Source organism: Montipora capricornis, chromosome 6 (genome assembly GCF_036669925.1).
Source record: "Montipora capricornis isolate CH-2021 chromosome 6, ASM3666992v2, whole genome shotgun sequence".
In the NCBI taxonomy this organism is placed as follows: domain Eukaryota; kingdom Metazoa; phylum Cnidaria; class Anthozoa; order Scleractinia; family Acroporidae; genus Montipora; species Montipora capricornis.
In genome coordinates this window covers 56,451,382-56,469,701 of record NC_090888.1, presented here as the reverse complement: position 1 = coordinate 56,469,701, position 18,320 = coordinate 56,451,382, and the positions used below count along the sequence as shown (strand labels likewise).

Sequence of the window (18,320 nt, the reverse complement as noted above, 5' to 3'; positions counted from 1 at the left end):
GCTTGCATTCGCAAAAATACGACTGTTTTGCAGTCTATCTGCATTTGCGAAATTACTTCAGTTCTTCATTTCCAAAGCTGAAAAACCCGGTAAGTTTTGGTTGTATGGACGACAACTAGTGGTTCCATAATTTTTTTGCTCTAGATTTTGCCATAATATTAAGTTTAAGCATTGAATTCATCCTTGAGTATTAATACTATTAAGCTAATACTATTTTCTTCACTTAAGCTGCATGGCATATCTGATAATATGCTTCGCTGTATTGACAAGCTGTAAACAGGATACCAAGAGCTAACCGCACTGATAAAAAACGTCAATTAAATGTACGTGTTCTAATATCGCTGCTCACAAGACCTGATTGTGACTGTCTTAACCTCCTCGAGTGCTCAATATATAAAAGAAAGCTGGAGTAAAGTTTTATAAATATCCTTCGCTACCGCCAAACAAGAATCGTGCAGCCATACGCGTGATCTATTTGGAATCTTGGGCACGCTGAACTTCATATGAAGCATCAAAAGCCGTGGTTTTATGTCGCTCATTCTATCCCACCTTGCAAGACGCAGACATGAAATTTTCCTCTCTCAAATCCAACACTGACAAGGAAGATTTATCAAACACAAGGCTTGATGAAAAAACGAACTCCGCAGATAAGGTGAAAATGGTTTACATCTTACTCTTAAAAAAGAAACATTTTGTTGACCGTGGGGAAAAAGTATCAGATGGCTTATTTGTTTGCTTTTCGGTCTATTCATGTATTGCAAAACTCCTTCCATTTTCATATATTATGAACCGGTATTTTTTAATTTTCTTTCCAAAACACGCATATTTCTAGGTCTGCAATGCATGTCTACGGTGTGCACAACCAAGCATTTGAACTGAAATCCTTGCTTCACTCGAATGGTGAAAGTTCTTTCTTTTCGGTGGGAGCTGTGTGTGTATTGTTTTTACGATTTCGTTTTCCGCTTAGGAGTATAGTAATCCATCTCCTCGCATGTCTACAATGCCCGGCAATCCTTTTGTTAGAATGATATGTCTAACATTTGCAAAGCGTCGTTAAACTTGGCGTGCTCGCGTGCGAGAGTCGCTAGCGTGAAGCCAATAGCCCCTTATCTAGCGGGCGGGTCATGACAGCTTAACTTAAAATTATCCTATTTAAATAGAATTTACTTACTATTAGTCTTGCGTCCTTCTATAATGCGTTAAGAAACAAAAATCAGTATCGACCACAAGTCCACAACCCAGCCAATACCACCTCCTAACAGCTTATCAGTCACCTATCACCATCGTTTAATGTTGACGTGTTATCTCTGCTGTATCGCCACACTCCCTTGTTCCCGGCGGAAAGGTATGCCGCAAACGTTTGCCGCAAGGAAACAATACCAGGATGCAGATGAGTTTGTCAAACATCTTAAGTTCCTCATTGATTTGTTTTAATGTTCCGTTTCACTTTTCGTGATAAGATGTAAATATCAGATAAATGCTTTCCGTAGCCGATGAGTTCGAGATTTAGCACTTTTTCATCATCTTGTCGATATTAGTTATCTTGCGGTCATGTCATGTCAAGCCTTCTGTCTTGTTTTTCATCTTTTGTTAAAAAATCACTTTTTGGTTTTATGAAGTTGTTCAACGATAAAGCGAGCAGAGAATATTATAAATCGACTTCTTACGGAAGGCTTTAAATAATGTTCAGGTTGTTTGCTATTTCAAGTTTTGTTGTTTGTTTGTTGTTGTGTTTTCAGCGCTGAACAAAGGGCATCTTTTATTAGGGATTTTGAATGAGGTGACCTCACTCAAAAGCCGTCTTCATTCTCGAAATATCCTAAATTCTCCTGAAATCCCTAGTAGTGTGGTTGAATGATGATGATGAAGATTATGAGAGACAGAGAATCTACCCACGGAGCACCATGTTACTGATGTTTTAAAGCAGCTTTCGGCTTGCCACAGATTTCCAAGCCTTTTCAATCCCCATGACTGTCCGGTAGGCGGAAACCATTTAATTTCCCCGTAACTCATCCTTCCGTTAAAAATTGAGGCACTTCTGTTTCACGATTCTTAATAAATTAGGGATGGAAGACTATAAGTATCAGTTGGCTTATTTATTTGCCTTTCGGTCTACCAATGTTTTGCAAACTCCTCCCATTTTCATAATCGGCGGGTACTCTAAAAGCTTACATATTTATAGGTCTGCAATGCGTGTGCATAATCATGAATCGTACGGTACTTGCACGAAAGCATTTGAACTGAAATCCTTGCTTCACTCGAATGATGAAAGTACTTTCTTTTCGGTGAGAGGTCTGTGTGTGTGTGATTTTACGATTCCTTTTCCGGATAGGTGTATAGTAACCTATCTCCTCGCATGTCTACTATGCCCAGCAATCCTGTTGTTAGGATGATATGTCTAACATTTGCAATGCGTCGTTAAACTTGGCGTGCTTGCGTGCGAGAGTCGCTAGCGTGCAGCTAATAGCCCCTTATTTGGCAAGGGTGTTATGACAGCTTAACTTAAAAATATCCTATTTAAATGTATAATTTACTTACCATTAGTCTTGCATCCTTTTATAATGCGTTAAGAAACAAAAATCAGTATCGACCACAACCCAGCCAATACCACCTCCTAACAACTTATCAGTCACTTATCACCGTCGTTTAATGGCGACGTATTAACTCTGTAGCATCGCCACATCGACTCCCTTGTTCCCGGCGGAAGGGTATTCCGCAAACGTTTGAGAGGAAACAATACCAAATTGCGGATGAGTTTGTCAGACATCTAAACTTCCTCAGTTTTCGTGATAAGATGTAAGTATCAGATAATTGCTTTCCGTGGCCGATGAGTTCGAGATTTAGCACTTTTTCATCATCATGTCGATATTAGTTATCTTGCGGTCATGTCATGTCTAGTCTTTTGTTTTAATTTTTCATCTTTTGTTAAAAAAATCGGATCAGTTGTTCAACGATAAAGCGTCCGAGCAGAGAATATTTTAAAAAAGACTTCTCACGGAACGCTTTAAATAATGTTTAAGGTGTTTGCCATTTTAAGTTCAGTTTGCCGTTCTTTGTTTGTTTGTTTGTTGCTGTGTTTTCAGCGCTGAACGAAGGGCACCTTTTGTTAGGGAGATTTGAGTGAGGCGACCTCTCTCGAAAGCCATCTTCATTCTCGAAATATCCTGAATTCTCCTTTAATCCCTAGTGTGGCTGAAAGATGATGATGAAGATCATGAGAAAGAGAGAATCTACCCAGGGAGCACAATCACGGTTATGTTTTAATTAAAGCTGCTTTCCGCTGGCTAGCAGGTGGAAATCATTTCCTCTTGCCTCATCTTTCCGTTAAAATTGAGGCACTTTTTTTTCCCGATCTTTAATAAATTGTAGTGGAAGCCCGGCTGTAAGTTGAACATGTTCAATCTACGCTCGATCATACCACCGCTTCCTTTCTTCAGAAGACGCGCACACATCGTTTCGTAAACCTGGGGTAATAAAAAGAAGTTTCACTGATCTCAACAGGTAGCACCTACTGGCGGAAGTGCTATCACGGATTTCCGGGCGTTCTGAACATAATTTAGTGCATTCGAAAGATTTTGTGTTGATTTAAAGCGTCTAAAATATTGTAAGCATTTCGCGGAATCAAACAGAATTCGCCTCGGTTTGAAGAATATGACAACGCGTACGGTCATTTCTTTATAAGATCTTGCAAAAAAATACGGAACAACTCCAGGCCATTTAAAAACGTCCTAAAGTTTACCATTTTTCAAGAATTTTGGCCCATCGAGCCACCTTAAATTGACTTACTGGATGCAGTTTTCTGAAACAAGTTCTAGTTTAAACACTTCTTGTGAGAAGCAGAATTAAGATGAAAACGAAATGGGCCTTAAATAATTGCCGCTTTAGAGAATTCGTCACAGTTCGGCTACGTAGGCTCGTGTGATCTTTGGGAACTGAAACATGAACAACCCATCAAAATGTTTCAGTTTCTATCTTGAACGGGCGAATGCTTCAGCCGTTTTTGCTTAACAGTATCACCTGTTAGCATGCTGTAGTGTTGCATGGACTTTGCTGTTTGAATGATTTTCAGTGGGTGCATGTATTTGATTAAAAACACGGGTTTACAAAGACTTAATTTTTTTTGAAAGGAAAATTAACTTCTCGTAATTTTACTGCGCGTGATATCACTTAACGATACACTGATTTTTGTACGCCTCTGGCTACTTTGTCTCCTGGTGAAACTTGTGTACAGTTTGCATGATTCTGGAAAATTTTTTAGGGTATGTGGCCATAAGGCAGTAATCAAATGATGCGTCAGTCAGGTTACTTGACAGATGGCAATGTAACTCAAACGCTTTATAAGCAACGCTGAGTACCACTATTAATCAGAATGAGTCAACGGGAAAGAGGAATTAAGCAACTGAAGACTACAGATCAAGGAGATAAGGCCTGTAAATACTTCAGTTTTATTCGGCCACATTCGAGGATAAGAATGCCTTTTTTTATCATCTGGAGTGGACCAAGAGACATAAAAACGAAAAGATTATTTTGAGTTAAATTTGTTGATGACCAGCGTTGCCTTAGGGTTCCATCAAAGTAGATTTAAATAGCTCTTACAAAACCCCGCCTTTTTTGTTGTTAGGAAAGACTATTTAAAAGCATGGTTAAAATCCTCCACTCAGCCGTTTCCGGAAAAGTCTTAACAATGATTCACCTTAATAGCATTTTATTGTGCTTCATTATGAACGAAAGACCAGCCGAACTGACTTTAGGACGGTTAAAGTCAGTGTAGCTCTTGTTGACATTGGCCATAACTTGTGCTTGTTATTAGCTGTGTTTAACTTGAAATTAAAAAAAATTAAACAGGCTATGCGTTCAATTCTAGTCAAGTGTTCATAGTGACGAAAAATATGCAATGTAAAGTAAACAATGCTTTTAAGAGTTCAAGGTAACTTCCCTTTTCAATCAGGTCTTTGTATTTTTTATCCGCTTCAATGCCATAAATAGGTTTTGACTCAATCTTTTTTCCGTTGGATTCGTGTGGGTCGAACTTTCGTTCTCATGGTTACCTAAAATGCTTTAAGAACAAAGAAGTTATATTAAAATATGGCCAAGAAGAGGTTAAAAAATGTTGCAGGCCATCAGTAATTTTCTTCGTAGTGAAGCCATGCTTTTGCTTATGTCGATAAAGATGCATGGTCGAGATCGTTTGCCATGCCTCCAAAGATAAAAAGCAAATCCCTCTTGAAGCTCAGTCCATGTTTGACACAAACTAGAACTGAATTGTATGAGATTATGGTTACAAAAGTTGAGATGAGCTGCTTTAATCCGACTCAAACTTGTCAGTATACCAGAGGGGGTCGACTTCATCAAGTCGAAATAAGCTATTTCATGTTACCGTCCTTGCTTACAAGAATGCTGCTTCATTACAGATTTATTTATTTATTTATTTATTTAAATTTATTATTGTTAGGATTAAGATCCCTTGATTTGACAAGTCAGTGAAATCTTAATTCACACCAATCACGCTTTTTCAGTTGGAAGAAATGGTTGATATGTTTAAAAGCTGACGAAAATTCACATCCTTAAGTGTTAATACTGAAGTCAAGTTTTTGCTAGTAGATATGAAAATTTCCCTATAGAAATATTACAAAGGATTATCAAAACCTCAAAAGCAAAGTGACAGTCGGATCCCCTGCTGAGTAAAGAGTGAATCAGGCGTTTCCATATTTAGGAACTATGTCCGAAATTAGATCAGCCTTGTGGAGAACTTAAATTAACCTTAAGCGCCGGCCTTCGAGGCAAAAATTCCAGTGAATTTGCGGCTTACCTCTGAGTATTTAATTGATGGGTCAAAAAATTGATCGTAAAATTTCAACGCTAAAGCAGATCGAATCATGGTGGATTAAACTTGGTTAAAGCGATTTCAAAGGGCAACCAAGACTCTTATTCATTCATTATTGCAAAAACTTGTGTTTTCAAAGAAAAGACAACAGGTCGTACGCAACTAGAGAATGGAGATTGTTTGGAATCTAAGAGAAAAAAAGTCGGAATACTTCGCCCTGGAGCAGTAGACAGATGGTCAATAAATGTATCTTTTATCGCTCGAGCGAGCGTCTGTTTCAGCAACGTCCAACAGTGCAACGAGCCAACGACTGCCGAAAAAAAATGTCTTTTCGAAACTAAGAATAATTCGAATTTGAATGTCGATTCACTCAGAGAAGCGAGTTGTGCAAGCATTCTGTGGCTTTATTAGGCAAATCTTGAAGCAAAACTTCGGGCTTTTACAATCTTGGTTCATTTGTTTACCAAAATACAATTTCGTGAGGGTCGCCTTGAATTGGAGAGCGCAGCGGGCGAGATAGGGTGTGTGATGAAGCACCCAACATTGAATACAACGTACTACTGCGTGGAAAACTAGATTCTCCTTTGTTCCAAAACACAGTGAAATGTTGAGCATCGAGTTTGTTTACCGCGACATTTTTCCTCTAAACCACAAAAGGAAAGGTACATTTGTACCATCCAGTTGGGAGACTTCAAACAATTTTATCCTTGCATTAGTTTTGCAACAAAGTCGCACTTCAATTAAACGGTGCCGTCGGACACATTTTTGCATTATCTTTTCCCGTTTCAATTGCTTTTGTTTTGGAAACTGAATTTGACTTATTACATTTAAATCAGTCTTGGGACAAGGTGGACAGTCCAGCCCTGGTATTCCTCCGTGTTTCGAGAATGAGTGAACAAGAAAACTCAAATCACCGTCGATCACTTTTTAAACAAATGCTTGATGGACAAACCATTAATTACATTTTGCAACCGTTAAAATCACAGCTGACTCGCATTCAATTTCCCGCGAACCGTACTTTCTTTTTAGACGTGACCAATGGTGAAATTGGAGATTATGCCTTCCAAATTTGGCTCAAAGGAACGAAAGGCATTTCTGCACCAATTTAAAACTATTTCCGGTTTACTGTTTACAGAAGAGTGAAAGCACCGCAAATTGGCAATCTGGCGTTCATTTCGTGTTGAGATTCCGAGTAAATATTTTTATCGACACAACAACTGGCCGCACGAAAAATCGAGGACAGCTTATTGTTCAAATGTACAGCATTTTGTTTGTGAGTCTTATTACGTCAATGATGTCATTGACAAGTGTCTTATTTTTCCGGCGTATTGAGATCACTTGTCCCCGCCCATTGCCACTTGAAATGTTCGATCGCGCTTGATTGCTTTGGCGTAAAACATGTCAGGTTGAGGGGATTTGTAGCTCAAAAAAATGGTGCAAAATTTCATAGAGTTTGTCTTGTTAAAGAATGATATAGAAAAAAAATTTTCTGTCGTGGAAAAACGTGTTAGTTCGCTGTTCGATGTTCAGCTGAAGAGAAGCAAAGAAGAAGATAGTCTTCGTTGCTGGGTAAAACTCGAAGGAAACCAGTATGACATTGCTCGCGCAAAGGTTCGATAAACTGATTTACTAACAAGTCTCTCCTGGATTTCTTCACCTTGATAGGATATAAAGTGTAGCTTGTATAATAGTGATTATTAATTAACATCTTTGAACTTCTTTAGGACTACATTATCGCTGTTTGTTCGACCTGTTCACCGACGTTTTCACTAGAAGAGGCAATTTTGAACGAAAACAACAATACGTCACAATTTGACAGAGCGTCGACGAAAGAAATTCCATCTGCGCTTCAACTGTTGTGCAAACAACAGCAAGACCTTATTGGAGAGGAATCGTTGCAACCGAAGTCAAATCTACGAGACCCAAGCGGCGAACTTATTTCAAGACTCGAAGAAGATGTGACACCGGGCAGACAGGAATGTGCTTATACAGCAAACAATAAATCTGCAAAACTAGAGCAACAGGTCGACGGCATGGTTGTTAAAAATGAAGTAAATGTTAGCGACGAACAGAAAAGTAACCCTGGAGTCGCAAGCAAGGAAAAAGTACAGGAAGCCAGCGATGAATCTCTACGAGACTTCGCCCTGAAACTCGGCTATTCTGAATCCATTATCAACACTGGTTTGAGCAAGCTTGGACCTTCGGCAGACGAAAATTCACTACTTTCAGAATTGGTGAAAGCAAAATCATCCGTAAAACAACTAGAGGAGGGATCGTCCACTTTCTCTGGGCACGAAAAACCTCATCCTGTGCCCGACGACTGGACCTGCCTTCGTCCCATCGTCATCGATGGCAGCAATGTTGCCATGAGGTGAGTTTCATTAAAGGATACCTAATGTTACATTCTTTTGAAACTTATATCTGTTCTCGTCTGTTGATACCTAATATACTTCTCACAAAGTAGGGTTGAGATTTTATTTAACAACGCAGAACACGGTGTTTTTATCTCCGGCAAAAATCTCTGCAAGGAAAACAATAGAGCACTTAACCGAAGCGACAACGCTGTTTGTACAAAATATACGGTAGCCTCTCTTGCATGAAAGAAATGCATTTTTTTTATGCAGAGGATATGCGCAAGGTTGGATAGAAAATCTTATAAGAACCTACGCTTCAAAACCTCATTTCCATTTCCTACATAGAAAGATCTTGGCATTTATTTGATAACTTAATTGATCGCTGTTAATCAATTAGTCGGTGCGTGTACATTTGTTTTCAGCGGAAAAAGTACTGCACGTGCTCGCGAGGAAAGCAAGTTCCGAGCTCTTTAAAGTTACGATTTCTCTGTCATGTAGAACTGCAGAACGGAAAAACCTAAGCTTGCTCTTCCATTTCGTTGTGAAAGCAATGCTTAAAGCTATTTTGATTTGAATCGGAGGGAGCTTTGAATTTCCAAAATTTATTTCTCCTACCTTGCTCCATAATAATTATTCTCAGCGAAAAGGAATTTGGCGTTGCTTCCAATACGCGAATTAGTTTCCGAACTTCAGTTGAACAATTTTGACGATGTTTCAACGGGAAGACGGAAAAGGAAATATGAAGACAGATGTTGTTGAAGGAATCTTGGAACTTGGACGGTTTCTAGCCCGTCCAGACATTGAATTCGAATGTTTCGGCAGCTCAACTTTTGCTATCCTTGCGCACAAGTAAATGATAAATATTTCTTTCTATAATATATTTTGAATCATCGGTGTACAAGATCGCGTTTTTCATTTGTATTTCGTTTTAAATGTTACACAACAAATCCTTGTGATTACAATCTTCCCACAGGAGAGCATTTTTGAGCAAAATTTAGAACTCTCGGTGAAGAGGTGTTGGAATCATGATTTCTCGCACGTAAAAAATGCAAGTGTTAAATGTGGCAAAATAAATTGTGAAAAAACTTGGTAAACGGACAACGGAGATTTTACGCTAGGAATTGATTCCAGTTGAGGAAAATATTGTCATTGCACGCTAGCACATAAATAAAGTGATGGGTTATTTATCAGGTGATTTCTTATGAAGAGAAGGCCATTGCACTTGCAACACTTGTTATATGTTTGAGTCTGTCAGAGATTGATATTGTTCTTAGGAAGTCAATAATGGGTCCGTTCATTCATATTTTTGGAGGAAAAGATATTGGTCTTGCGAGAAGTGTCTTAAATTACTAGCTACAGGCAAGGTTTTTAAATAAGAGCAAAGTTCATTCTTCATGGAATTTATCTTGTAATTTTGAAATTGATACTGATGTTTCAAGCAGCAACCTTCCATTTTGCATGTAAGATCAAGCTTGCTTTGCAGCTGTTAGTCAGATTCAACATACCCCAGAAGGAATTCTATCCACCAGAAACTATTTAAAAGTATACATAATGTTAGAAAGAAAAGAAGATAATAATAATTACTATTATTATTGAATTAAATTGCTTTTGATATGTTGTCAAACAACATGAATGAAAACGAGGCCAAGATGTTGCATGGCCTTGCTGTTTTGCATTTAACTGAAAGGAAAGGCTTTCATATCTGAAGCTTGATCAGCATGTGATGGACACTGAGTTGCTGTGGTGCCAAAGAGAACATTATTTTTTCCCCAATGGGGGACTTTGATTTAATGAAGATTTAGACTAACTCATGTCACTTTTGTAAAACAAGGAATGAAGTACCTTTCGTTTTGAGAATTTTAAGAGAAAACTATCTTGTGTGACCAAGTATAAACCATAAATTATGTTGATTCAAGTTGAGATTATAATGCTGTAACGTTACCCCCTTAACAGCGACATAAAAAGTGAGGGAAGGGAAAGAAAAATTTTAACAATCATTACTTAAGGGTATGTTGATCCATGTTGGCAATTACATCAGCCCTAGCAGTATAGGAGGGCAATCATCATTGTCACCTGAAACTAGTTTAATGACGAAGCTCCCATGCTGCTCCTGTGGTGCAGTGATAAAGCTTCTTTAGTAGAAATTAGGTTCAATTCCTGTAAAAGGAGCACACAGAGATTTTCAGGGTATCCCCAAGTCGCCATTAAAAAATAGCTCTTCATGCTGATTCAGAGTTTTTAATTATCATAAAGTGATCTCGCTAATGGATTTTCTTTCAAAGAATCAGCACAGGTAACAGTAGGGTCTGAAACTTGCATCAGCTGGTCAACTTACCATTGTCAATGATAAATTTATACCTCCTTTGGTCACCTGGACCTGAATACAGAATTTACTCATTCATTCATTCATTCATTCATTTATTCATTCATTGATCCGTTCCTTGATGAGTGTGATGGGGTGTAATGCTGGTGCAATCCTTGGCCAGCCTTTGCATGGGTGGTGACTTCTTTGTTTGCATTCTTTTGTGCTTTGGCCTGTGTGTTCCGACTTGCCCAGACTATGTAACCTGCAATCAGGTATACTTTTCTTTAGACAGGGCAGAAAAGGTACGCCTGATTCAATTTCTTAATGAGTCGTTTGCCACCCACCTATTAAGAGTGATGTTATCATGTGTCATGCTATAAATGTGAGCCAATCAGAGATTACCCGTGTGTGACGATTTGAGGAAAGATGCGATGAAACAAAATAGAACTCTAGCTGGAATGTCTGCGAAGCCAGACTTTACCTATACAATCAAAGGTATTTCTGCAAATCCTCCTTGACAGTTGGTGCGGTTTCTCTGTTCAAATTATCAAGGAACAAAAAATTCCAAGTTAAAATCAGAGAGAAAGCCAAAAACTTCATGTTATCATCAGGCCCAGTCAACAGTACAGTGAACTTTGATGACGAAATGATATATGAAATGGATCATATATGAACTGTGGATATTAAATCAAGTGAGGCTATGATCGTCGCAGTTTTGAACGCAATTTTTGCAATTGCACAGAGAAGCCTGAAACATTCAGGACTTAACGGGGTAAGAACCCGTGACCTCGCGATACCGGTGCGACAGTCTAACCAACTGAGCTATGAAGCCACTGATGTTGGGAGGCGACGCACCGGTATCGCAAGGTCATGGGTTCAAATCCCGTTGAAGTCCTGAATTTTTCAGGCTTCTCTACGCAATTGCAAAAATTGCGTTCATAACTGGGAGGATTATAGCTTCACTTGAAGATGAACTTTATTTAAAGTCAGTTATTTGAAATGCCAGTAAAAGGTGCTAATATCACTGTAATTGATGTCACTAAACCATTGTTCAACACTTCCATAAACAATGTTGAATTTCTCCATCAAGCTTGGCTGATTTCCCGAATGTGGCAGCACTAAAGTTCTATTCGTCTCTTTTTGAAACTTGTTGCTTCCGAATATATTCTGAAGGACTTACCACAACTACAAATGTTTTGATTCAGTGGAAGTGGAACAATGCATTTTTTTCTAGACTGTTCGGGACTGTAAATAACACTATTGCCAAATCCCATTGGAAGTACAACTATAATGTCTTGTTTCAGACAAACCATTCTTCAGATGCATTCTGTCTGCCCTTCCTTTAAAAGATTTTTGAAAAAAAAATCTGAAGTCAAAGCAACAGAAGCTGTAAACAGGCCTAAACATCATTCCTGTTCAAATCCTACTTGGCAGCCATAATTTGATCAGCTGTTAACCAATTTTTTGCAATTCTGTTGTAACCAATTGGAGAGAGGGTCCAAAAGCTCTATTATTTTTCGGCCAAGCAGAGTTGAGTCCAGATTCTGGACTACCAGCAGACGACTCATTAAGAAATTGTATCCGGCGTACCTTTTCCGTCCTGTCTAAAGAAAAGTACACCTGATCGCAGGTTACAGCCATGTTAAATAGTTAGCAAAAATAAATTTACAAACCAGTGTGTGATGTTTTAGATGAACAAAGGCCACAAGAAAACTGAAGCTCCTTTTTTTTGCAGTCATGGCAAGCAGAGAGTGTTCTCCTGTCGTGGTATTGGAATTGCAGTAGACTGGTTCTTACGGAGAAACCATCGCAACATCAAAGTCTTTGTACCTATGTGGAGGTCTAAGGCATCAAGGCCAGAGTCACCAATTATTGACCAAGAAGTGTTAAAAAGACTGGAGGAAGATGGAATTCTTGTTTGGACCCCAAGTGGGGAGAAAGAGAATGGTCAGGTGATCAACTGCTATGATGATCGATACATCATCAAGCATGCAACAGAAAATGATGGCATCATAGTTTCCAATGATTACTTTAGAGACTTGATGCCAGAAAATGCTGAATGGAAAAAGGTGATTGACCAGCGACGTCTTATGTACACCTTTGTTGATGATAAGTTTATGCCACCTGATGACCCTAAGGGCCGGTTCGGCCCAACACTAGATGAATATCTGAAGAAAGGCTGTGGAAAGTTGTGTCCATATGAACGCAACTGTACTTATGGTAATAGGTGTAAGTACCTTCATCCTGAGAGGAACCCAAAGAAAGTTGAAGCAGATTCTGCACCACCCTCCCCTGAAAATTTCCCCCCTGAGGTACCCTATGGTAAGGTCTCAGGACCAAGCAGGCCACTGCCTCCATGTCCTTCAGGTGTACAACAACATCCAAGGCCATTACCACCTGCTCCACGAGAGTACCACAAACCACTGCCGCTGCCTCCACAAGGAGAAATTCCAGCACACATGGCCAGGGTGTTTCCTCCTACCCTTCGCACAGGCCAGACAGTTGGTATAGGGGAGAGGAGATCCGATCCATTGCCATATTGCAAGGAGTTGCCTTGTGATGTGCAGTTAATGCAGGAGCAGTTTGAGCGGACTCTTAGTGATCCATGCTTCCAAGATCAGGCTTGTGGTGGTGTGCCACGTGGTCCATTGGCACGCCGCGGTAGTGTACCGCAAGTGCCTTATGTCACACAGCCATTCCCAAGTAGGCCACCAGAATTAATGATTCAAGGCTCAGTGATGGTCCATGGAATTCCAAGTGATAGCTGCATGGTCAGTGGTGACTGGATGCTGCAACAGGAGCAGCGCATGTTTGGTAGACAGCGGTATCAGCAGTTCCCACCAAACTTTCAACCTAATAGGCCTGTCCACCCAGCACCAATACCACAGAATACCTGGGGAATCCCTTCATATCCCCATGACCAGTCTCACTACCCTCAAGCACCTCAGGCACATTATCAGTACAACTCTGGTCCATTCCTTCCGGGCTATGGAAGAACGTCTTATCATGGCCAAGGCAACAGTTATTTTAGATCACGTGCTCCTCCAATCATCGATGGGTGGTGTGGTGATGTGGCTGATGGCCCTAAAGACGGGAACTCCTCATCAGATAAAGATTTAGAGAGGTTAAGGATAGAAGCTTACGAAAAGCTTTCTGAAATTTTTCCAAATGACGTAGAGAAGGTCCTGGCAGTACTAGATAAATATTGTGATGAAACAAACATTGAATCATTGACCCAACATATGTTGGAGGATCAAGACAACTGTTAGTCTAAACTATGTGGTGTACTGGTAATATCAGATGTACCTAAATTTGTTGGTTATCACAACTAGACAAAAGACTTGTGTAATCATGAAACTCTGTGTTTTGACGCAGCATGTCAACAGTATTTTGCTTTTAAGTGGGTTTCGTTAAAATCTTTGTCCCTTTTTAGGGTTTCATGAGATGTTTATCACTCTGGGTGTTAAACTGTAAATAAGCTGAAAAAAATTATTAGGAACTGATGCTTTGGTTCATACGACAGAGTTAAGATTGAGTCCACTTTGAAATTATTTTTCTTAACATAAAAATGAGAGAGATACTCAAGTAAACCGTTTTTGTGAGGTAGGTCCGAAAAATGAACTTGACGTCATTGCATTCATTTGCTATTGTTTATAAAACTTTACCTTGCCTTAATCATTTTATAAATTTTGTAAATGCTATTATTCCTTGTTTTTTATTGAGGTTGATCGAAACAAGCATTGTATATTCGAGCTGGATGGTTGTTGAACTGGTTTAGTTCGTGTGTTTCTGGTATGTTGACATGCTGTTGTTTAACAATAAATATTGATATTGTAATCAGGAGTGCTTCCAGTGATATTATTATTATTACTGGCTGCACTGCGATCCAGATGTAAATGGTAAGAACATTGGCTACAGATTTTTAAAAAAATTTAATATTTCAGCATTCATAAACATTCAGACACTAAAGTTTAAATTGAAATCAACAGGTTCATTTTTCATTACAGTCATTTTGTGTGGTTCTCGGCCACATTGAATTGGTCATATATGTCCCCATGAATGTGATCAAGAGCAGTAAAGTCTGTTGATTTTTTGTTTGAGCTCTGTAGTCCACCTGTTTATGAAAGAGGCAATAATTGTTATTGCAGCTGGTGTAATTAGGACTAACAAGAATTCCTCAGGTAATTCTAGGAACTCTTTTGCACTAGAATTAATGAGACTGTTATCTGGGAATGTACCAGTGACCTTTGGTAGGATTTTCTAAGTATAAAAGGCAATTAATGTGGCATGAAAAGACCACACGCTTAAAGTTAGCGTTACATCTGTGTAAAACATAGTGTTAAAGGGGCAAAATGCTAAGTACCGGTAACTGATTTTATAAAAGTGAAGGAAGAAGTTAAAGTGTAGATTAATGTTACAGGACATTTAAGTTGTAGGACATGTAAAAATAAATTATTATTTTTTAGCTGTGCAATGTATAGTTAACACATGCTGATGCTTTTCAATAACACTCCCAAGCTTTTAGGAAACTAGCCTGATTTTTGTTATATTCATGGGAGACTTTAATACTAGAGAGTACATAGATGCTAATGTTTTGCATCATTGCCGCTGTTTTTTATTCAAAACTGCATGAAATTCATAACTTTGTACAGTTTTCTTAGTAAGCTTATATATACATGTAACATCTTTCACTATCCAATAAGAATGTCAAAAGAAATTCAGAAGAGTTAAAACAGAGTCCTTTTTTGTTTAAATTTACTGCCTTGACTAGAAAAAAATCCATTATTTTTTTTTCTAGTTTATGTCTCAGAGTCAGGGTTTGATTATTGATATATTGAATCTAGGCTATTGTAATGAATGTGTCAATAAGAACTTTGGAAATCTTTGCAATGCAAGAGTATGAATGAAGCAAATGACTGATACATAGTCTGGGCATGCTCATTTAGATGATTTTAGGACCCATATTTCTTGCTGGTTGAGAAATTATCGTTGCTGGACAAGAGGTTCTTCATTGTCCTGTTTAATGATTAATAATCAGTTGCAAATGAATTCCATTGATTCTACCCTGTTCCTAAGCTTTTTCTTTGCACTATGTGACAGCTCGATGTTGAATTTGTAGTGTGCTGTTGTACATGTACATCCTCTCTATTAAGAGGCCATCTTCTAATAATGATGATAATTAATACAGCCATGTTCTGTTTTATATGAATTAAAATGTTACTTGGTAAATTTCACATTATACCAGTTGGTATAATTATCCATTATCCTCTTTGGGATAAGGGGTACTTTCTTTGGTGGCACTTAAAAATGTCTTTCTGAAAATGGAATTTGAAAATTTTAGCCAAGATCTTAAAACCTAAAGAATTGTAAAAATTCATATTTATGACCATTGTCCGAATTTTTACACGTCTTTTATCAGTTTTTTCTGATGTTTGCATTGTAAACAACTCATATCACTTTTGTGGGTATATAAGTTAACCATAGCTCACTGTTAAGCTGAGTTAAGACTTAAGTTAATATTCTTGATTTTTTGGTGGACTTTTTCTTTTATGGAGCACCATTGCTTCAGGTTTTTCAAGTTAAAATATTTTAAGATAAGTGATTCCCTTTTAATGACATTCACTGACTGATCCAAGTGCATTAGTTTTTTTCAAAAATTGAAATCATTTAGGCAGTTCAAGGTACATTATTTTTACCACCAAGTTAATTTTATAAATAATTTTTTTACACGTATTACAATTATTGCCAGGTCCTTTTAATCCTTTTTTAAAAAAAGAGGTTGAGGATATCCAAAATTGGCAAGAAGATTACTACCGAGGCGGAGTATCAATTGAGAAAGGTTTTGCTAATTTGTTTTTCAACAAGTAATACCCCATTGCAGTAAATTACATTTATTGCACTTAAAAACATTAAATTTTCTTGCCTCCAGGTGCAGAAAATGTTCAACCTCTGTTGTAAATTGACCTTTCTTGTAAGAAGTGTTTTGCAATTATTATAAATAAGAGTATCAACAAGAGCTGCAATTTTTCTGGGAATTTTGGATCAGGGGTCATATTATCATGGTTTTAACAGTAAGCTTTTGGTTAAGAATGCTCTTTGTGAGAGCGTACAGATTGGTTAACATTAGAAGAAAACTGATGTGTAATTTTTTGCAGTTTATAGGGAAATACTGCCAATGTAAAAGAACAAGCAGACATGTTTTCAATGAAACTGAAAATAAAGATATAAAACGTGAAAAACACTTCTCTGTATTGCAAGTTAGAATAATATTAGTAATGAAAATGTTTAGATGCAGAGCTGTCTATATTTGGTACTTTGCTATCCCTGAAAGAGGTTCATGTGGGTCATGAAAAAAAAAGCTATGGCATTTGAAAGTCAATGACTCCCATTTAGAAATGTCTAGGCCAGGAATAAAAGGTACATCAAAAATTATTACAAAGGTTAGTAAGGTTCAATCCTTTAAAATTTTTATAGTTGAAACGTCCCAAAAATGAGTTCCTTTTTACCCTGTTCAAAGTGTTCATACGTGTGGTGTTGAAATACCTTCCGAAATTGGCTTCTTTTTAAGTTTGGATGTGTGTAGTAGCAAAATCAGATGTTACAACCTAGGGGGAAACACAAGGAGATGATACAGAAGACCTTGAAAACAGTAATCTCCAAGAAAATGTGCTGAAGCATCTCAATGCCTTTACCATAACTAGTGAAGATTCCATGCAATAAGACCCTAAAAATCTCAAGGGTTGTCTAAGGCAGTGACATAATTAGATGCACACTGATTTTGACAATTAAGCATCCTGAAGTGTCCCCTCTAACATTTACCTTACTGTTGGAAATACTGAGATTCCATGGTGCATTCGGTGTTAAATTTGGGGGGGGGGGGGAACTGATTTTCGGTGTAAATTCCGATTCTTGACAGTTAATAATACCCAGAGGTGTTTTATGATAGCTGTTTATTGACACTGTTGAGGCTGAGTTACGCAAACTTAAACTTTGCCGTGGGAATTTATGGTTTCCTTAGTCTTACTAAAATCATCAACCGACTGGTCAGTTTCGTGCAAAAATGATACCCAATTCTAGACCGAAAGGTTATGATCTATATACTCTATCCTAGAGTAAACTGCTTGAAAACCATACCCTTCACGGCGGTACATACCTATGTAGTCCATATATGGCAGTACCTCCCCCGGGAACACAGTCCTCAACTGAGATGAAGGAAGACACTGATAAGATCAACAGGTACCGTTACTTGTACTGCAGTCGGAGCTCCCGTAAGCAGACACCCTAAGGACCAAGGGCTAAGTGTTAGCTTACAAGGGGTGTCTGCTCATGGGAGATTGGAAAAAAGTGCAGTAGAGGGCATAATGCACCACAACAAGTGTTCTAAAGCTTTTAATTAAGGCAACTTGCAATGGTGTTTCAAGGTGTAGACAGGTCAAACACGACTCTTATTGGTCAAGATAAGAAATTCAAAGACCTCAGAGATTTACTCCAACAAGTACATCTTTTCAAGACCGGCCCTTTCCTATATGAAATTAGAGGACAGTTTTTTAAAGATTTCTCTTAGTAAGGGCTGGTTTGTACAAGACGCTATTTGTTCATTAGAATATGTTGGAGATTGGGTGACAAAGTTCCTGAAGTGTGCGTCTGACTCAGCAACGGTTCTTATTTAATATAACAGGAAAGCGGATAAACAGAGGAGCAGGATATGGTAAGGAATGCCTTGCGAGTTTAAATTTCAAGGAGACAAATTTTCGTGTGACTGGCTTGAAGAAAAATTTAAAAAGGAAAACTGATGTACTGTAATGAAAAGAAAGCTAATTGTAACCAAAATCACTAT

The 18,320-nt window shown here is 38.2% G+C and overlaps 1 protein-coding gene across 1 annotated transcript; it reads left to right on the top strand.

Annotated features, from left to right (window-relative positions):
• Window positions 1-7,180: 7,180 nt before the first annotated feature.
• On the top strand, window positions 7,181-16,722 carry LOC138052629 (ribonuclease ZC3H12A-like). Its single transcript, XM_068899170.1, has 3 exons — window positions 7,181-7,435; window positions 7,549-8,195; window positions 12,219-16,722. Exons 1-3 carry the CDS (start codon window positions 7,256-7,258, stop codon window positions 13,750-13,752), a joined length of 2,361 nt encoding a protein of 786 aa, XP_068755271.1. The 5' UTR covers window positions 7,181-7,255; the 3' UTR covers window positions 13,753-16,722.
• Window positions 16,723-18,320: the final 1,598 nt, after the last annotated feature.

Bases quoted from the DNA above. Each gene is read 5' to 3' on its own strand.
- LOC138052629 (XM_068899170.1), top strand. From the start codon at position 7,256: ATGGTGCAAAATTTCATAGAGTTTGTCTTGTTAAAGAATGATATAGAA. The intron at 7,436-7,548 runs GTTCGATAAACT...GAACTTCTTTAG, and splicing joins ATGACATTGCTCGCGCAAAG to GACTACATTATCGCTGTTTG. The intron at 8,196-12,218 runs GTGAGTTTCATT...TTTTTTTTGCAG, and splicing joins GGCAGCAATGTTGCCATGAG to TCATGGCAAGCAGAGAGTGT.